Source organism: Homarus americanus, unplaced genomic scaffold (genome assembly GCF_018991925.1).
Source record: "Homarus americanus isolate GMGI-L3 unplaced genomic scaffold, GMGI_Hamer_2.0 scaffold57980, whole genome shotgun sequence".
Lineage (NCBI taxonomy): Eukaryota > Metazoa > Arthropoda > Malacostraca > Decapoda > Nephropidae > Homarus > Homarus americanus.
In genome coordinates this window covers 17,155,925-17,174,494 of record NW_024716703.1, presented here as the reverse complement: position 1 = coordinate 17,174,494, position 18,570 = coordinate 17,155,925, and the positions used below count along the sequence as shown (strand labels likewise).

General features: G+C 34.9%; 1 protein-coding gene across 8 annotated transcripts in view; it reads right to left on the bottom strand.

Annotated features, from left to right (window-relative positions):
- Window positions 1-4,771: 4,771 nt before the first annotated feature.
- Window positions 4,772-18,570, bottom strand: part of LOC121858317 (cAMP-regulated phosphoprotein 21-like) — a 286,877-nt gene continuing 273,078 nt past the window's right edge. For 7 of the 8 annotated variants that reach the window (XM_042354669.1, XM_042354670.1, XM_042354667.1 and 4 more), the window contains 3 exons: window positions 7,474-7,647; window positions 6,975-7,260; window positions 4,772-6,809 (listed from right to left, as the gene is read on the bottom strand). In XM_042354669.1, coding sequence (XP_042210603.1) covers window positions 6,523-6,809; window positions 6,975-7,260; window positions 7,474-7,647 — 747 coding nt within the window. In that variant the 3' untranslated portion in view covers window positions 4,772-6,522. Of the gene's footprint in view, window positions 6,810-6,974; window positions 7,261-7,473; window positions 7,648-18,570 lie in introns of those variants that run through there. The other variant, XM_042354674.1, reaches the window with a different exon arrangement.

Sequence of the window (18,570 nt, the reverse complement as noted above, 5' to 3'; positions counted from 1 at the left end):
AAATTGCACATTGTTGTGATCACTAAAACAGTTTGTGTAAGTGTGTGTGTTTGCATCCACATACACACATAGATACAAGTGTTTAATGTGTGTACACATGCACACACACATTTATGCATGTGACTTGTGATGAGGCATTTCTTTGTTACTAAATGAGGTACAGTGAGCTCCACACTACATTTGGTCCCTGAGTGAGTCACTGAAACCTATAGTACATTTCACTGGCTGAGTACAACAACTTCAGCATTAGGAAAAGTCAAAATGAAAAATACATTGGTCATGAACATATATCATGTATGTACATCTTTTACAAGTTATACAGAAATAAGTATTGTACTCAGAACAGATTCACTGATACCCATATTTGATAAATATTCAAGGCCAATTGTATATCATTTGTACAATTCTTGTAGTTGTAGTGTTCATAATTCTCAGCCAGCAACTTGGTCCCTGAGTGACTGCATTATTTTTTACTGTAGTACTGTATATATAGTCTCTCAGTGAGTCACTCACAGGTCCCCATGCACAAAGGTTCTCAGGTTAGTCACTCTAAGGGCAATGCTCTGGAAGACCCATGAGGGAAAAATACTGACTCATTGAATATTGTGGTACCATATGGAATTCTGAGGTACTGCAACCAAATCTCTACTATAACCAAGTTATATAACAATGAGGATGTAAATTTTATAATTATGTCAAGTCAAGAGTTTACTCCAAAATGTGTTAATTAATGCCTCTTACTTTTTAGTTTTCAGTACACACACATTGCAAACCATCATGATAGTTATATACACAAAGGGTTATTAAAAAAGCACTAAACAGTTTTTAGTAGTTATAAAGAGCAACCCATGTGTGAATTGGGGATGGAATACATATTAAAAAATAGAGAAACCCATCAAGTTTTGTTTTTGAATTACAGTACCACCAGAAGGTACCGTACTTCTCATTCTTAACACCAGAGGTGCCTTCAGAGTTAAAATGGCGTCCTATCAAGAGAACGCATTCTCCTCGAGATTTTGTTCAATTGGCTATAACCCCAATTTAATGAGAAATCCATGATTTTATCTTGCAGTTAGATGGTGTTCCCCCTCATTTTCTTAAGTGTGTGTGAGAACATCATGATAAAAATTACCATTGCAGTAGATGGGAAGTGGATCTCAAGAAAATGCCACATGGTTGTCATGGCACCTGAGGTCACCAGACTTAAACACCATGAGTCCTCGTCTTGTGAAGTTGTGTGAAATATACTGTTGTACTACAACTACCATAAGACACTGGTGAACTGAAAAGCAGGATCACTGAGATAGTCTCGTTAATCACCAGATACACTCTGGCAAATGCCCAAGATGAATCAACATTTGCTGTGTGACTCATGGTGCTCACACTGCAGGTCTACAGCTTTAACTGTAATAACAACTTGAAGGTTTTCTCTATCATACAAAACTTGATAATTTCTTTATTATTTAGCATGTATTCTATCCTGATATGCAAATAGGTTGATTTTTATGACTGTTAAAAAGTGTTTACTTTTTAATAACCCCACATATATATCCTTTCTTAATGAGAATTCTACTTCGCAGTTAACGTTCGATAGGACTTTTATAAAAGCATGGGACACTTACACCATATAGTAAAATTCTCTGAGGTACAATTCCAAGGTAAATAATTTGCTGACTATTAGTATTCAGTCATATAACAATATAAATAAATTTATTAAGGATGCTTACAAGTCACTCATAACAGTGAGTCATACTCAGCCTGCAGTCAAGAGTATCAGAGAGAGAGTTACAGTCAACATATTTTCAGACACAAGAGAAACCTTGGAAACACTGATTAACCCAAGACCCCTGGGCATTCAGAGCCTTCATTTTATTTTATTTTTTCACAAATCACTCTTTATATGTACAGTACTTAATACGAATAATAATAAGAATTAAATTCCAATGTGTAGTACTTAAGTTTTACATGAGTTCCCATTTGGCCAAGCTAATGTATGGGGTCTACCACTTGTGTCGTCATGGTATAACTTCAGGTATCATTACAAAATTTTGGTAATCAGGAATCACTTATCATACATAGGCAACTGAAGGCAAGAAAGCCAATAACAACACAGAAAAGTAGACAGTCTGGTGAAGAAGGGAAATGGGAGAGGATGTGGACTGGAGAATGTCTTATTGGCATTTGACCAATGGGACTAAAACAAGCACAATACAAATATAAAGGCCCCTTTCAGAAGATCAGTTAAGGCAGGTCTGAATTGAAATGAATTATATATGTCAGTTCAGAAGATAACAATCAACCTGACATCATTTGACAAGAAAACCCTTGTATATTTTAAAAGCAAAGATAAAATTTAAGCAAAAATGTTCAATTCAAAAAGGAATATGATCAAAGTGATCATTATTATGACTAATAATGAAATATTAACATTTTGAGAATTATAAACGAACATCAAAACCACGTACATTGACCGGTATTGTTTGTTAAGCCTTGGCACTGCCTAAAGTTGGAGATATCCCAAAATTGAGAAGCTTGAATTGTCACCTGAAGCTTCCCATTTTCACCCATTATTTCTTTGAATATCGAGCTATGAAGTGTGAAAAATTCAGTGTTCATTATTCACATGCCATATTAGATAGGTTATTTTAATACAATACTTTTTATATATATATATATATATATATATATATATATATATATATATATATATATATATATATATATATATATATATATATATATATATATATATATATATATATATATATATATATATATATTCTTTCTCTCCTTAGGAAGTAAGAATAAATTTAGCCTCTACTGTATGAAAAAACATGATTCTGTTTTTTTATAGAGGTGGTTTGATTTTAACAAATATTTGAACAGAGTATCATAACAGATGTCATTAAACTCTTTAACAATGCTTCTTTCCTCTTTTAGTGAATCTTTGGGTTGGGCATATAAAGTAATCATATACAGTATGACTAGGACACGAGATCATTGGGATAAGTTAACCTGACTACAGAGGATATGGCAAAATCAGTGAGATTCCTTATCCTACATTGAAAACAATCAGACCCTTCACAGTAACAGTTCTGTCTTGATCACATGAAGAGACATTAACTAGAACATCAACAAAACGCACTAAAGGGACATGATTTAGATGGTGAATTATCCGAGCTGGATCATGTTAGTTGAAAGCTGAATATCAAATAGGGAATTGTTAGATTTGCATTAAAACTAAATCTAAAACTTGCCATGTCAATTCTGAAATTGTTAACAATGAATGTAGTTGTTTATGAATTTAATAAATTATTCCTAAAATGGTAAACTCTTACTTTACTGGTTCTCAATCAAGATTTATAGAATCAATGCTCTTTGTAATTACTAATTAAATTTACAGATACAGTATCTATAAATAGCTTTTGATACTAATAATAATACTATACGTATAACAAATATAAATGGTGTGATGATTTTAAAACATTTTTAAAAATTTGTTATTAGTGCCATCCCGACTAAATTAACATCTAAAGCAGGTCCCTATACTTCTACAAAGGCTAGTCTGAAAACAAGCCAATAAATTTATTCAAGAATAACAAGGATGTGCACAAACAAAGTTCAAGATGTAAACAAAGACTTGTGTTGGGACATTAGCAAGTGGAGGATCTTTCTTCCTTTATGGGATAAAGTATTTGGGAGTTATGACAGTATCCATTATTATTGGTTGTTTAGAAACTTCCTTATAATATCTTGTGCTATCATGTGAGAATAACACAAGGGTACTAAGGAAGGACTCATTCAGCAACTATAATCACAGATTCTGATTGATTTTGATACATGACACCTTGTGCTCTGGAAGGAGGGAATGGATGACAACCCAACTTTCCTCATTGCTGACTGATTTAGCTCCTGAATGTTACTGGGTTCCTGTAATATAATAATTGCTGCTGAGTAACTTACACTGCCCAGTTTTGCACTATTAGCTGGTAGAGGTGAAGTCATACTTAGGTTTCTACCAATATACTTTTACTCTGCTGTGTCTTTTTTTCCTTTGGAACACAGTACTCACTGTTGCAGAAAGGGCAATGTTCTTGTCTTTTGTCTTTGCTGATAGATGGCTTCTAGCAGGTTTTTGTACATGTGAGCAATGTCATCAACTCAGTTCAGCACCTTAGATGCAAATCAGCAGATGAAGACTAGATCAACGACTATTAAAAGCAACCAGTAGGCAGGTGTTTCAAATAGCTGTACAAAAATAGTGAATAATAAAGACTTCTGCATCATTAAATACTTTTTAAAAGTGCATGGCAGGTTGCAGAACAGGTAAAAAGAGTTCACTACAAGAATTACAAAACAGCATTTTTCAGTGGGTAAATAATTTGGACATTTTTCTTTCACAATTAGCAAGATTAGTCATTGAGATTCAGCTGCAACTTACTTATACTATTACACTCTCAGCTCAATAATTTAATTAGTATTTCATATATTTATAATTTTTCATTTCCTCTTCTGTTCTGAAGTGCTGGAAGCAAACTACAGTATACTGCTATGGTATGCTAATTTATGTCTGAACTCATTCAATAATTAACATTCTTTACATAGATGTATTTGAAGCTCATTTTCTATTAATGAACTTCAAGTACATCTCTGAATACAGTATTAATAGCTTCTCTCTATGACCTATCATTTTCAGTAGCATGCTATTCAGATTCTGAATCTAAATAAATGAAATAAAAATCTATTTTTGGTGAAATGCAAACTCTTCATGTGAATTCATGGACAATGTATTATGAATTTGTGGTTCATGTTTATTACTTCTTCATCATATAACCTGTACATTGCTGCCTTAGCCTGGATGGCATATAAATGTCTTTCTACTCTTGGCTATTAAGTTATTAAATATTTTACTATTATGTACATTATACTAATTATCAGCCAACAGTATTTTCACTTAAGATAATCTTTTTGTGCAAGATAGTTCATTGCATGTCACTGCATCCCTGCTTGTATCATTAGGTAACCACCACTTCTTTGCACTAAATGATTTACAGTTATCAAGAAGTTTTGCTTATTATTGTTAAACAAAATTTTTCTTATGCATCACTTTTTCTTTTTACTAATTTCACTCATGAATTATTAAGGAGATGCACTCAAATAAAATAATACACTCATAATGAAAAGTCAGCAACTAATGAAACATTTACCAACATTATCCGGTAAATGCTTATATTTTTCAATAATAAGATATAGAATGGCTGTAGAAAAATTAAATAAAGCTAATTAAAGAGGTAATTTGCACAGAAGTTACAAAGTATTAGGAAATTAGTTTACAGGTGTATAAAAGAAGACTAAACGTAAGTACATGTATACAGTGAAAATAATAAAATTGTAACCATTGTATAAGAAAGATGATAATAAATATAATAACAGCACTTACTATTTTTTGTAAATAAATTTTTTAAAACAATATTAATAAATATTACTTAAATTTCAGTACTAATTTCCATACAAGATCCATACACAGAAAATAATTAAAGATATGTATACGTACAAGGCAACTAATATACTGCAAAACATATGTGATGAAGGTAAAATAAATAAGGTCTCTTGATAATTACTGGTAAGACGGCAGAATAATCAACACAACACTTTCTGAAGACAGAGAATTAGGGGAGAGGTTTCCACACTAGTGAAAAAAAGTCTATACAGTAATTACTTAAGTTAAAAAATATTACCTCAAGGAGATAGCTTCAAATATATATTCTTAAGAAGAGGAATGCTGAAAATGATTTTTGCATTAAAAGAGGAACTGTAGGGGGAATGGTCATACAGGAAGTTAATAAAATGTTAGATGTAGGACTGTGTGTATACAGTACTGTATATGATACATGGTAGATGTAACCCACAGATAAGATGCTATTGAAGTCTAATAGTATTATAAGAAGAAATGTAATGAATTGTGGTTGGAATAATAGGACAACAAATAAAGTTTAAATTTTTTTCAGGATTGTATTAATTAATATGAGTGCCTCTCCAAATCAGTTATCTTCATGTTACTTTCTTAATATTGCATCGAATTTGCCCTGGGCTCTTGGAGGATAACAATGCTGGTAGAGTTAATATATATATTCACATTCTTTCCATAGTTCTAATTAATCAGAATCTCACAAAAAATAAATTCATCTGCACCTTGAAGTTCTACATGTATCTGTATTTCCTTACTATATTAAATCACGGTGTTTTTATATGGCTGTGTTGGAGGATTATCCATTGCGCTACCACTACACTTATAATCCTCAACACAGAGTCTAGAACATTCAACAGATTGGGTGTTGAAAACATACAGAACTCAACAGACACTACATAAGGCTTTCATCAACCATCACTGCAGCACCTATCTAGGAGATACGTAAGAAATTTTGTGATAAGCATCACATAATTTTACTTAATTTAAATATTACTCCCACTGTAAAAGCTTGATTAGAGATGATTGCTTCAAAGCATAGCAGGATAATAATTTCAATCATTTGACTCTTGACCTTCCACTGACAGCTGAGGTGTCATAACTTCTGTGCTACGGACATAAGAAGTTCGTGACCTCTGTCTGCGCACTTTAGGTGGTCTTGCTAGACTGAGGGGGGCAAGTGGGGTGGGAGTGAAGGCATTCGGGTGTCGCGGGCGTGCCCCTGCCAGAAGTAAAGGGGCAGCCCGCATGTGACCTGGAGCCCCACCACCAGGCAGGCTGCCACCACTCATCCCACCTGTGTTGGGAAGCCCGCTTGTCCCCCCAAATATCCGCATATCACCTTAAAGGGGAGATACAGCTTTAACAATAGCTTCCATAGACTTTTTTTTCTAAAAAAAAATACAGGCGATTTCTATTTCAGAATCTTTATAATGGTAAGTGTGCAAGGGGTCTTATGATTTAACTTAAGATAGACTTTAAAAGAGTAAACAAGAATATGACTAACTTTGCATGATGGAGTAAGGTCTAGCCAGAAGTTGAGTTGTGGGACCACCAGGAGCACCACCCATATTTTGTGTCATGGTTATTAGCCGCTTGTCATCCTTGCCTATACCTGACTGGTCTGGTAAGTGTCCAGGCATGATGGTGTGCATGGTAGGCCCCATATAAGGCTTAGCAAACACAGGAGGATGTGGGGTGACAGTCCCTGGAGGGCCTGTGGGTGGGGCTGCACCACCCCCGTACTGCAACACAGGTTGTGGTGGAGGAGTCCCTGCTGATCCACTCATCATCTGTTATGGGAGCAATGCTTATTATTACCAATTTTGCACCTTAAATACTGGATGAATAACACATTGCTGTTCAATATCACAGAGGGACGATGAACATATGAAACACTGTAATACAAGTTACTAATTACAAAATACATGCCATATTATCCACTACTAAAGCTACTGGTCATTATCTAAGTCCACCACCAATTCCATGCACAAGGTGCTACCCACCTGTACAGAAGGCCTAAAGAAGGTTGTGAAGAGCTGGGGAGGGGCGTGGGATGTGGGGGTGGGGGGCTGCTGGGGTGGGACCATTGCCATATATTGCCCTCCTACACCCCCAGCTGGGGCTACCCCAACCCCCCCACTGCTGCCACTCACATACCCTAGGCTCATACTCATGCCCTACAAAGAACCAGAGATCACCACATCACCAGGAGGTTTAATAAGAAAACTAATGTTTCCTTTAGAAAGTCTTGGACTATGATCACTTCATCATCTACTCATAAGTCATACATTTTGTTACACTCTCCCAAGCCCATTAATAGAGTATTTACTGAAAATACATTTTATAATACAGTAATTAAATAATTCACCAAATCATCCTTTGGGGAATTTGCCAGATTTAAAATCTGTAGTACTAATAAGAGATATGAAAACATTTATATTTCAAGTCAATATAAATATTCAACCAGTTTGATAGGAGTCTTGTTTTTTGGGGGATAGTTCAGTTTTTGTTTAATAATAAAATAAAATAAATACTGTAATAGGATCAGCAGCTTAACTTACTGGAAATAATTCTTGGTAGATTGCTGTTGAAAAGTGTATCAAACATAACTGGGAGTATATAAGCTTATTACAGTACAGAATGTTCAATATTTGAAAAGGGTATATCAAAGTCAGTGCTGGTTGAATGACAACAACCTCATGAGAGGAAATCCATGTAAGCTAAGCAGAGTATAAAAAAATATATTGGCATACTTTTAAATCCAACCACATGAAAGCTTTACAAAATATTCCGAGATCTAAAAGAAAAGTTGTGTCACAAATAAGGGATTAACCACAAAATCCTGTTTTCTTTTCTAACCAAATTGGTATATGGCAACTCTGCACAGCCAGCAAATTTAAAGGTTAAATATCAGGTTCCCAATACCTCTGACTTGACACTAGAATGAAAAAATAAAATTATTTCCGTACATTAAAAAATTACACACAATTCTAATAAAGGAGACACTTGATATACATGAGCCCAGATAGGGAGAAGTCTGAGATTCTTTGCTGCCACATGAGCACATGCACACTTCTCAGTCCCTTATGCTCGCCTCAGCTAGATAACCAGAAGAGTTGGATCAACACCTCAGTTCCCACCAAACTCAGCTAGAAAATAGGACTTCAAGTTCAATCCCTCATTTATAATCTATTGCCAGTCTAAGGTGCCTTAGACAGCTAGAATAGGGGAAGCCTGTGGTACCATTAGGCCCAGCAGGTGTTCTTAATTCTGCTGGTAGACTGTTCTATTGATCTACCACTCTCTACATGAAAAATAATTATCATATATTCATACAGTACAGTATAATAATTCTGAGGCGAGTAGGGAAAAAACTGTTTCATATATGTATACAGTACATTAAAATGTAATGCTGTAACTGATTGCTAGTATCCCCTCCAACAATTTCCTATTTGGCAAAATCTTAATACATTGGGTTTTTTCAATACATGCACACCAGAAAAGACATTTTGATAATGAAATACAGTATAGTCTGCATTTACGCAGATTTTGTTTACGCGTTTGGTCATTTACGCGGTGCCTTGCCAGAATGTAAATGCTTTAATTACTCGGTAAATTTGGTCATTTACGCGGGAAGCGGCGCGGGCAGGGTGCGCACAAGGTCGCCCAGTAATCAAAACATTACCGAGTTCTTCACCCGCCACCCCCCACAGCCGGCCCAAGTCAGTGATAGTGATAGTGAGGATATGGACTTTGAGGGGTTTGACAAAGAGGCCCTGCAAGCCTCTGTGGTGGATAGTGATACAATTGATACAAGTGATACAGGTGAGGGCCAATAATCTGCCCTCTGCCTCGGAGCCAACCCCCCATCCCAGTGTGCCCAGTCATCTTTTCTACTAACGTAAGTGTTAAAAAACCCTAATATTATTGATATTTCTCTTAAATACAAATTGTGTGTGCATACCATCATAAAATTAAGATGTTATTTTTACTACAACGTAGGTATTGTGTCGGAAAAAGTGGAGTTTGAGGGTCGGCCCAGTCTCTATTTCAATTAATCCCATATGTTCTGTTATTTCATTTACGCGTTTCTCGTTTTAAGCAGTACTCCATGGGTTCAATTGACCGTGTAAATGCAGACTATACTGTAGTTTGTTATGTATGCATATGATGTTCAAAGTGTCATCATCCACATTAATTAATTTGTCTCACTTAAACTCTTTGAAGAAGGAAGAAAGCCAAGGTGGCTTGTTTAATCCCTCACTGTTCTTGATGTTTATGAGAATTTTATTAGTAATATTCCCTCATGTACATCTTTATAAGCAAATAAAGTACATATATTAATACAAATATATGGTATAAATTACCATACTACTACTATACAATACAAACACACCATAATAAAGTACTGTAGTGTGTTAAGTATGCATACAATATCTACAGTACATTCCCACCACCAGCAATTCTGTTTCACTTTGAGGTTTATATCTTGTCCTCTGCAGAATCACAATTAACTTAGCTTGACATTTACTATATCATTTGTCTGTATAGCTTCACCAAGTTTTTAGTAAGTGTTTCAGCAGCTTCTACCAAGAAAAAGATAATGAATATAGCCACTTATTAAGAAATCTGAATCACCATACTGTACTAACTAAAGTCTGGAGTGAGTGTAACAGAATGTGACTTGGTGAGTCAGTGAGAGAGGGCAAGTCTGGAGCTCACAATCTCTTGCAACAGTAAGTACTAAAAAAAATTATCTTATAACCTACCATGTATCTTATACAGTAAACCCTGATTACTTTGGTCTCCAAGTTCAAGGCTCCATGATAACAAGATAAACTAATTTAGACAACAATTTCCAATTCCACACCACCATTTGCTATTCCACAGATGATGTTGGAAGTTCAGGGCAAAATAACATAATGTTGTATTTACAGGTAACTGTAAAATAATTTCCATGGAAAAATTATCTGTACCACTGAGATATCAAGGCAAATTACCATATTAGTAAGCCTACAGCATAGAGTATTTTATTTTAGCTTAGATGTCAAAAAGAACTACAGGTATGAAGGTTAATGAAAATTATTGTCATTTCTACATTAGACAAGGGACACAAGCAACAAGATGGGTTAGACTAGCCCTAGCCAGCTCAGGGAACAGAAGGTAATTGTCATACATGATAATCATGAGACACTCACCTCATCACACCACACTACCCCTCTCTCCTCAGTGTTAACATATCACATTATATATATATATACAGTACAGTACAAAATAATAGAAAGTAGTACTACAGTACAGGTATATGAAGAACAGGAAAAAAGGATTATGAAAAGTTCAGTTAGGTTCATATGAGACAAGAAGACCAGTTTGGCAGCTGGTGCTTACCAATTCAATGTCCCAAATAAATTGAAGAATGTAGCTAGATTTCAGTACCTGTATCCCTAGAAAACTTCTAATAAATATACTGTATCAACACAAAGCATGAAACAAATAATTTTACAAATTTTTCTGGAATTTTCCAAGTTGTTAGTCACCAGATCATTGAAAATTCTCCAGGAGAAAGAGGGAGAGAAATGATGTCTGATCTGTAGTTTATGTGAATAGAAACTGATGTATGAATCTAGTTCTGATTTTTTAGTTAAGCCAAGTGATAGAAAATCAAGGAGTGTGCATATGCTTACATGTTGCGAAAGACTCAACCTTTGTCCTTAACAGGATATCTTCATACCAAGCATCTCCTTAGTTAGACTGCAATGTGAAGGTGGAGTACAGTATATTCTGATTTTTTTTTGTTTATTCCTCTTTTAAATTCCAGTCACATGTATGGGTCTCTGGGAACCTTATTTTCAAAGATATACATCTGCACTTACTGACTACCGGTATATAGACTTGCTCTAGAGCGGAAGTAGCTTAGAATGAACTAATGCAGTACAGAGCTCCATTTTACATGTGAAAAAATTGGAAGGAGCTATTGAAAATCTCAAAACAATAATTCCCTTTAAATACCACAATGTGAAATCAATCTCTGGGGTTTATATGGAACACAATATACAGAATATACAGGTACGTATATATATACCCGGTATATATATATATATATATATATATATATACACAGTATATTCTGCATTTACACGGTCAATTGAACCCGTGGAGGTCCGCGTAAACCGAGAAACGCGTAAATGAAATAACAGAACATATGGGATTAATTGAAATACAGACTAGGCCGACCCCTAAACTCCACTTTTTCCGACACAATACCTACGTTGTAGTAAAAATAATATTTTAATTTTATGATGGTATGCACACACAATTAATATTTAAGAGAAATACAGTTGCCCGGTTAATGTCCATTAAAATAATGGACTCAATTCCCCCCCCCCCTTCCCATGCTCGCTGGCTCCTCTCTCTCTGAGAAATGTTTGGGAAAAAACACTAGGCTTACATATTTAGTAATAAATAATACCTCAGACTAAAGTTAGGATAATATAATTGACATTGCTGGATTCCTTGCAAGACTGCCAATAATTTGAATATAAACATCATATATTTTGCACTAAATATAAAATTTTTGCTCTTTCTAATAAAATTCTTAAATTACATCTAAAATTTGTATGTCTAATGCAAATTTTAGGATGTTTATATTTAAATTAATCACCATCTTATAAGAATTCCAGCAATGTAAATTATATTCTGGCCGGGTAATTTCTATGAATTTTATGAGCTAAAAACAAATATCTTCAGTAAATAAACAAATTATACTTCACCCACGTAAATGATGAAATTTACTGCGTAATTAAAACATTTCATTCTGGAAAGGTGCCGCGTAAATGACCAAACTCGTAAACAAAAACCGCGTAAATGCAGACTATACTGCATACAGTTTCCTAACAATGGGATTTAATAAATTTAACTTCTAACACACTACTGTACTGCTTTCCAGTGGGTAGACCTGTAACTGTGGCAGTTAAATTAAAAAAGTAATATTTATTTTTTTATTTAAAAGTGTAATTCCCACTAACATACGGTACCAGTGTCAAAGGTATAAGTGTGGAAAAAATTAAAAAATAATAAACACACTTTACATGTGGCTTGCATTGCATACACAGTGTACATGAAACTGATGAGATATTAGTAAATATTGGACCATTATAAATTTATTATATACTTTCAACATTTTAAAATTATTTACAATAATTATAATTTGTTAGCCATGAAACCAAGCTTAAGTCAAACAACTGTAATTATCATCATCTGATAGAATTCTAATCTTATAGACACACAAAAAGTGCAAATATGAGAGAGTAAAGCAAAATATAACTACACTGTGTATTACAAAGAGGCTATTACAGTACTATAAAGGCAGCAAGAAAAATCAATAATATACTGTACTGTATTAGACAAGTTCTGTTTGTGAGGTGTCCCGTGGCTGGTGATGCTCCCCCTGAAGTTATACTGTATTGTACATCGAAAGTGAGATATGTACAGTCACCCACAGATATAGTGCTTCACCCTTCGGTGATCTTTCTGAACATGTGGCCAACAATATACATGTATTTTTTCAGTAATATTTGTACTCGAGATTTGTACTAAGCGATATGATAGACGTAATACAGTATATTCATTTACGCGGTTTTTGTTTATGCGTTTGGTCATTTACGCGGCATCTTGCAAGAATGAAATGTTTTAATTACGCGGTAAATTTCATCATTTATTTACTGAAGATATATATGTTTTAGCTCATAAAATATATAATTTATATTGCTGGAATTCTTACAAGATGGTGATCATTTTAAATATAAACATCCTAAAATTTGCATTAGACATACAAATTTTAGATGTAACTTAAGAAGATGATGAAAATTAGCAAAAATTATATCTTTTGTGCAAAATATATGACGTTTACATTCAAAATATTCCCTGTCCTGCAAGGAACCCAGCAATGCCAATTATATTATCCTAACTTTAGTCTGAGGTATTATTTATTACTAAAAATGTAAATATACTGTTTTTTCCCAAACATTTCTCTGGTTGGGAGGGAAGGTGAGGGGTAGGGAGGGAGGGAGGGCGGACCCAGCGTGGGAAGAGGGCGGAGTTGAGTCCATTATTTGAATGGACATTAACCAGCGACTGTATTTCTCTTAAATATGAATTGTTTGTGCATACCATCATAAATTAAGATGTTATTTTTACTACAACATACGTATTGTGTCTGAAAAAGTGTAGTTTGGGGGTCGGCCCAGTCTCTATTTCAATTAATCCCATATGTTCTGTTATTTCGTTTACGCGTTTCTCGTTTTATGCAGACCTCCACGGGTTCAATTGACCACGTAAATCCAGACTATACTGTACAGTACTTTACATGTAAAGAAGGTTCAACTATGATTAAAATGTTGCCACATGTTTGGAAAGGTCACAAGGGGTGGAACACTATACCTGTGGGCAGCTGTATAGCATATCAAAAAAGCATCTGCCAGGTTGGGTCCGATGACTTCCGAAATATTACATGCAACTCGTGATGTCACGGGAGGGTTGGTATGTGTGGCTATGTGGTATACTGAACTGATCCAAATACATTTGGGAACTGAATATCATATTAATTATGTCAAAGTAAATACACATTGCATTACTTATATTAAACTATATAAAAAAGTACAGTAATATCTCCCATTTTCCGGAACAACTGGTGCAGAGCACTTCCAGGAATGAGAGATTTCCGGGTAACGAGACAACTCTCTCAAAGCCGGAAAAAAAATCCCCCATCCTCGGAAATTTGCGGAATTATTCAGGTAATAGAAAAATTTTCTCAAAAGTTCCAGAATGATGCATTACAGTATTTTCTTGATTTAATGAACTAATTCGAGTCACCCCTTTCCGTTAAATTGAAAATTCTGCTAAATCGAATTTCCGTTATTTTCACTCAATTTAGCAAACTAGTTCACAAAATCGAATGATTCCATTAAATTTCGTGCCAAATGTGCCACTTGGCGCATGGGATTTGTTTACATCTGCTCAGTCTGTGTCCTGCTGCCACTACGCGTGTTGCTCACTGCTACCTCTCGGTCAACTAACTACTGTGCTTACACATCATGCGGAAAGTCTCTCGGAAGTCTCAGGAAGGAAGTGATGTGGGGGAGAATGTAAAAAGAGTGCAGCTATCAATTGGAAAAAAGTTTGGAAATAACAGAAAAAAAATTTAAAACAAACACCAAACCCCCTAGTTTAAGGTAAGCCATGAATAATGTTTCTAATGGTTTTATCTACGCATCATGTGTCTGAGCATATTAATGGAATTGATCTCGATTTAGTGAACTGGTTCACTAAATCGAGCAAAAAATAACAGAAAAAATTCCTTCAGCTAAACTGAGAGTTCATTATATTGGATTCCGTTAAATCGAGAGTATTGCACTGTATACTGTATTTCATCTCTCAAACCCAGAAAATATCCCCCATCCCCGGAATCTTACGGGTACAGGAAAAATATTCTCGGAATTTCCGAAAAATGCTCCTGATTTTCATCTCTCAAACCCAGTAAAACCCCCATCTCCAGAATTTTCCAAGTACTGGGAAAATATTCTTTGAATTTTCCAGAAAATGTTCCCCTCAAAATTTTTTTCCCAAAGTCGGAATCTTCCGGAAAATTCTGGCTTGGGAATGATTTTCCGAGAAAATTTAAATTCTGGCTATCAAAGAGTTCCGGATAACGGAGATATTGCTGTAAATGCATGTTCCAATATCTCTCATCCGTGGTCTCATAATTTTTCACACACAGAGTGTGGACAGATACTTTTTTGAGATACTGTACATAGTTAGAAAATGAGATATCAAGTAAAAGAGATGATCAATGGAAGAATAAAAACTTAAGAATTAAAAAATGAGCAAAGAAAGAAATTTTTAAAGGACAGTGAATGCATCATGTGTACAACCTATCCTTTTGTAATAATACTCAAGAACGGAGGACTGGGGAACTTAGTCCTATTTTATGATTGATGGGACTCAGTGGCGTAGCTAGAGTGTGTACTGTCCCTTGAGTTTGCCCCCCCCACAAAAATGCATATTTTAGTGACTCACTATACATATATATATATATATATATATATATATATATATATATATATATATATATATATATATATATATATATATATATATATATATATATATATATATATATATATATATATATATATATATATATATATATATTTGATGTGAAAGTACAGTGTTATACGGTATATATACATATATATATATATATATATATATATATATATATATATATATATATATATATATATATATATATATATATATATATATATATATATATATATATATATATATATATATATATATATATATATATTAAATAGTTTGTGTACCATTATAATATTACTGTACTTTCACATACTCAAATATAGTATGCTTTAAATACACACCAAACATACTTAAACTTTATAAGTAACAGTTAAACAAAAAGCAAAAACGCCGATACAAAGGGATGGATTAACGTCTCCAGTAGCTGCAGATATGGGTGATGAGCAGACCCAAAAGTGCCGCCCCCCAAGTGCCGCCGGGGCGACCGCCCCCGCCCCCTAGCTACGCTAGTGATGGGACTAGCTAGTGACCTTCATCATACACCCCACCTAGAAGCCCCCTGGCAGACTCTGTCATTATTCAAAGATTATGTACTTGCCTAGTGGCAAGAAGGTGCTACATTGTCATACAAAAGGTCTCGGTACTCCAGAAAAGTGTGCTGATTGGTCATAAACATCTACAGTACTAAAAGATGGACAGGGAAAGGTGATTGAATTATCTGTGTGTATTAAAACATCAATTCTTGCTGAATAAGTGGGGGTTGTATGAGGGCACTGAATGCCCCAAATGATAGCCTGTACTGTATCAATTTAAGTACAGTACCTGACTGACGAGACAAATCAAAAGCATTAATACATATCTCTAATTTATCTTCAGTACAGAACTTTATTTATATATCAACATTTTCTAGTACACACATTAATTTCTGTATATACTATACATAACCATCTATATATGTTGGTTTACATTTAAGATTCATGTTTAACCCATTCACTATAGTGATGCCAATTTTAATGTTTCATTTGGCTAATGCCAGATGAATTTATTCAGCTTTGAGAAGACCATGTACAGTCACCCCAAAAAGTCCTGTCAAGAACCACGAACCCCGATATTCAGACTCGTGAACCCGAAGCAGTAGACACTGATACATTATTCTGTCCATAAATGCTTCGGATTCAAGAGTCTGAATCTTGGGGTTCGTGGTTCGCGACAGGACTTTTTTGGGTGACTGTACACATGTGGTTAATACTAAGGATTTCACTCTGAATGATTTCTATAGTTTTATTGTCAATAGCACAAGATTTATTATAATTTTAGTTGCCTGGTTGACCTACTATCATTATGGGTAGTATATGAACCATATTTTGAGTTAGTTATTACTGTATTATGGGTGATATGGTCGACTGTCCATCCTCATCCCCAACAAAGTTTCAGCCCTCCATACCTCCAATTACTAATGTCAGACTTCACTCTCCTACTATTGTACAACTTAATGAGATGAGTAAGTTTAAAAGTATATTGATTGGCTATTGAGCTGACCAGGTGTAAAGACATACAAAGTAGTATTGATGAACTGGACCCCAACCATCCAAAACAGTAAAACATAAAAAAATTTTAACTGGCTTGTCAGCAAGCCTGCCAAAGCCAGTTGGCTTCCACCATTACTTGGATCTAGTGCCCGAATGTTTGTGCTCTTTATATTGATATACAGCTAGACCCCGACTTACGACGGGGTTAGGGACCCAAATCCAGGTCGTAAGTCCGACACAGATAAAAAAAAATCCAAAAACAAAATTTAAAAAAAAAAACAATTTTCAAAAATTTAAAAAAAACAAAATAAAAAATCTACAATGAAATACAGTACACTAAACGTATTAAATAATGAGGAATGGATACAGTGCAGTAAAAGTAATAAATAATGAGCAATGCATACAGTGTGACTTAGCACTTACCTTAAATGTAGTCAGCTGAATGCACACACAGCCCCCATAATTTTCTATTTACAGGATACATGGAGACTATATTAATTGGAAGAAGCAGAAGAGGAGACAGGGCTGGATGGGGCATCAATGTCGCTTTCTTCAGACAGGTTTATGTACTGTGAAAACTTGCTGGTTGAAGGTATTGGTTCATCTTGAGGGAGTGAAGAGGCAGCACTGGTGGGGCGTGAGGAGACAGCACTGGGGGACTTCTTGAAATAGATGTCCAATTTAGACTGCACAGTTTGCTTTTTCTTTTCATTATAAATTTCTCTGTAGCAAGCAAGTGCATCTTGGATCGTTCTGTCAACTTTGGCATAATGCTCATAATTTTGATCCATGTCATCAAACATTTGCATTGCTTTATTAATTGTAGCAAATGCCTCTGTCATTTGTTTCACTGAAAACTTTTTGGGGGGGTGCAGGTTCTTCTTCTACATTTTCTCTCTCTTCTTCCTCTGCAATTTTCTGTGCATCTAGTTCAATAAGATCCTCGTTACTGAGCTCTTCTGCTACACTTTCAACCAACTGTCCAACATCTTCATTATCAATTTCTAACTCCAGCTGTTTACCTAACTCTACTATCTTGTTACTAATATCCAAAATAACTTCATTTTCATTAAATCCTTTGAAACTGTGCACATGTCTTTTCAGGATTTTCTTCCATATTCGATTCATGCAATGTTTTGTAACCTGATCCCATGCTGTACTTATGTTCTTTATACATGACAAAATGTTGTACTCCTTCCAAAACTGTCTGAGCGTTTTCACACCTTCAGTAGCAGCAACAGCCTGAGCGAAGGTCGTGCGTAAATAATACGCTTTAAAGGCAGCAATAGCACCTTGATCCATGGGTTGGATGATAGAGGTAGTGTTAGGCGGAATGTACACTACCTTAACATCAGGGTGCATGTCGTCCAGGTGTGGTGGGTGTCCCGGAGCATTATCCAAAATCAGCAAAATCTTCAATGGAATCCGTTGTTGCAGACAATACTCCTTGACTCGTGGAATGAAACAAGT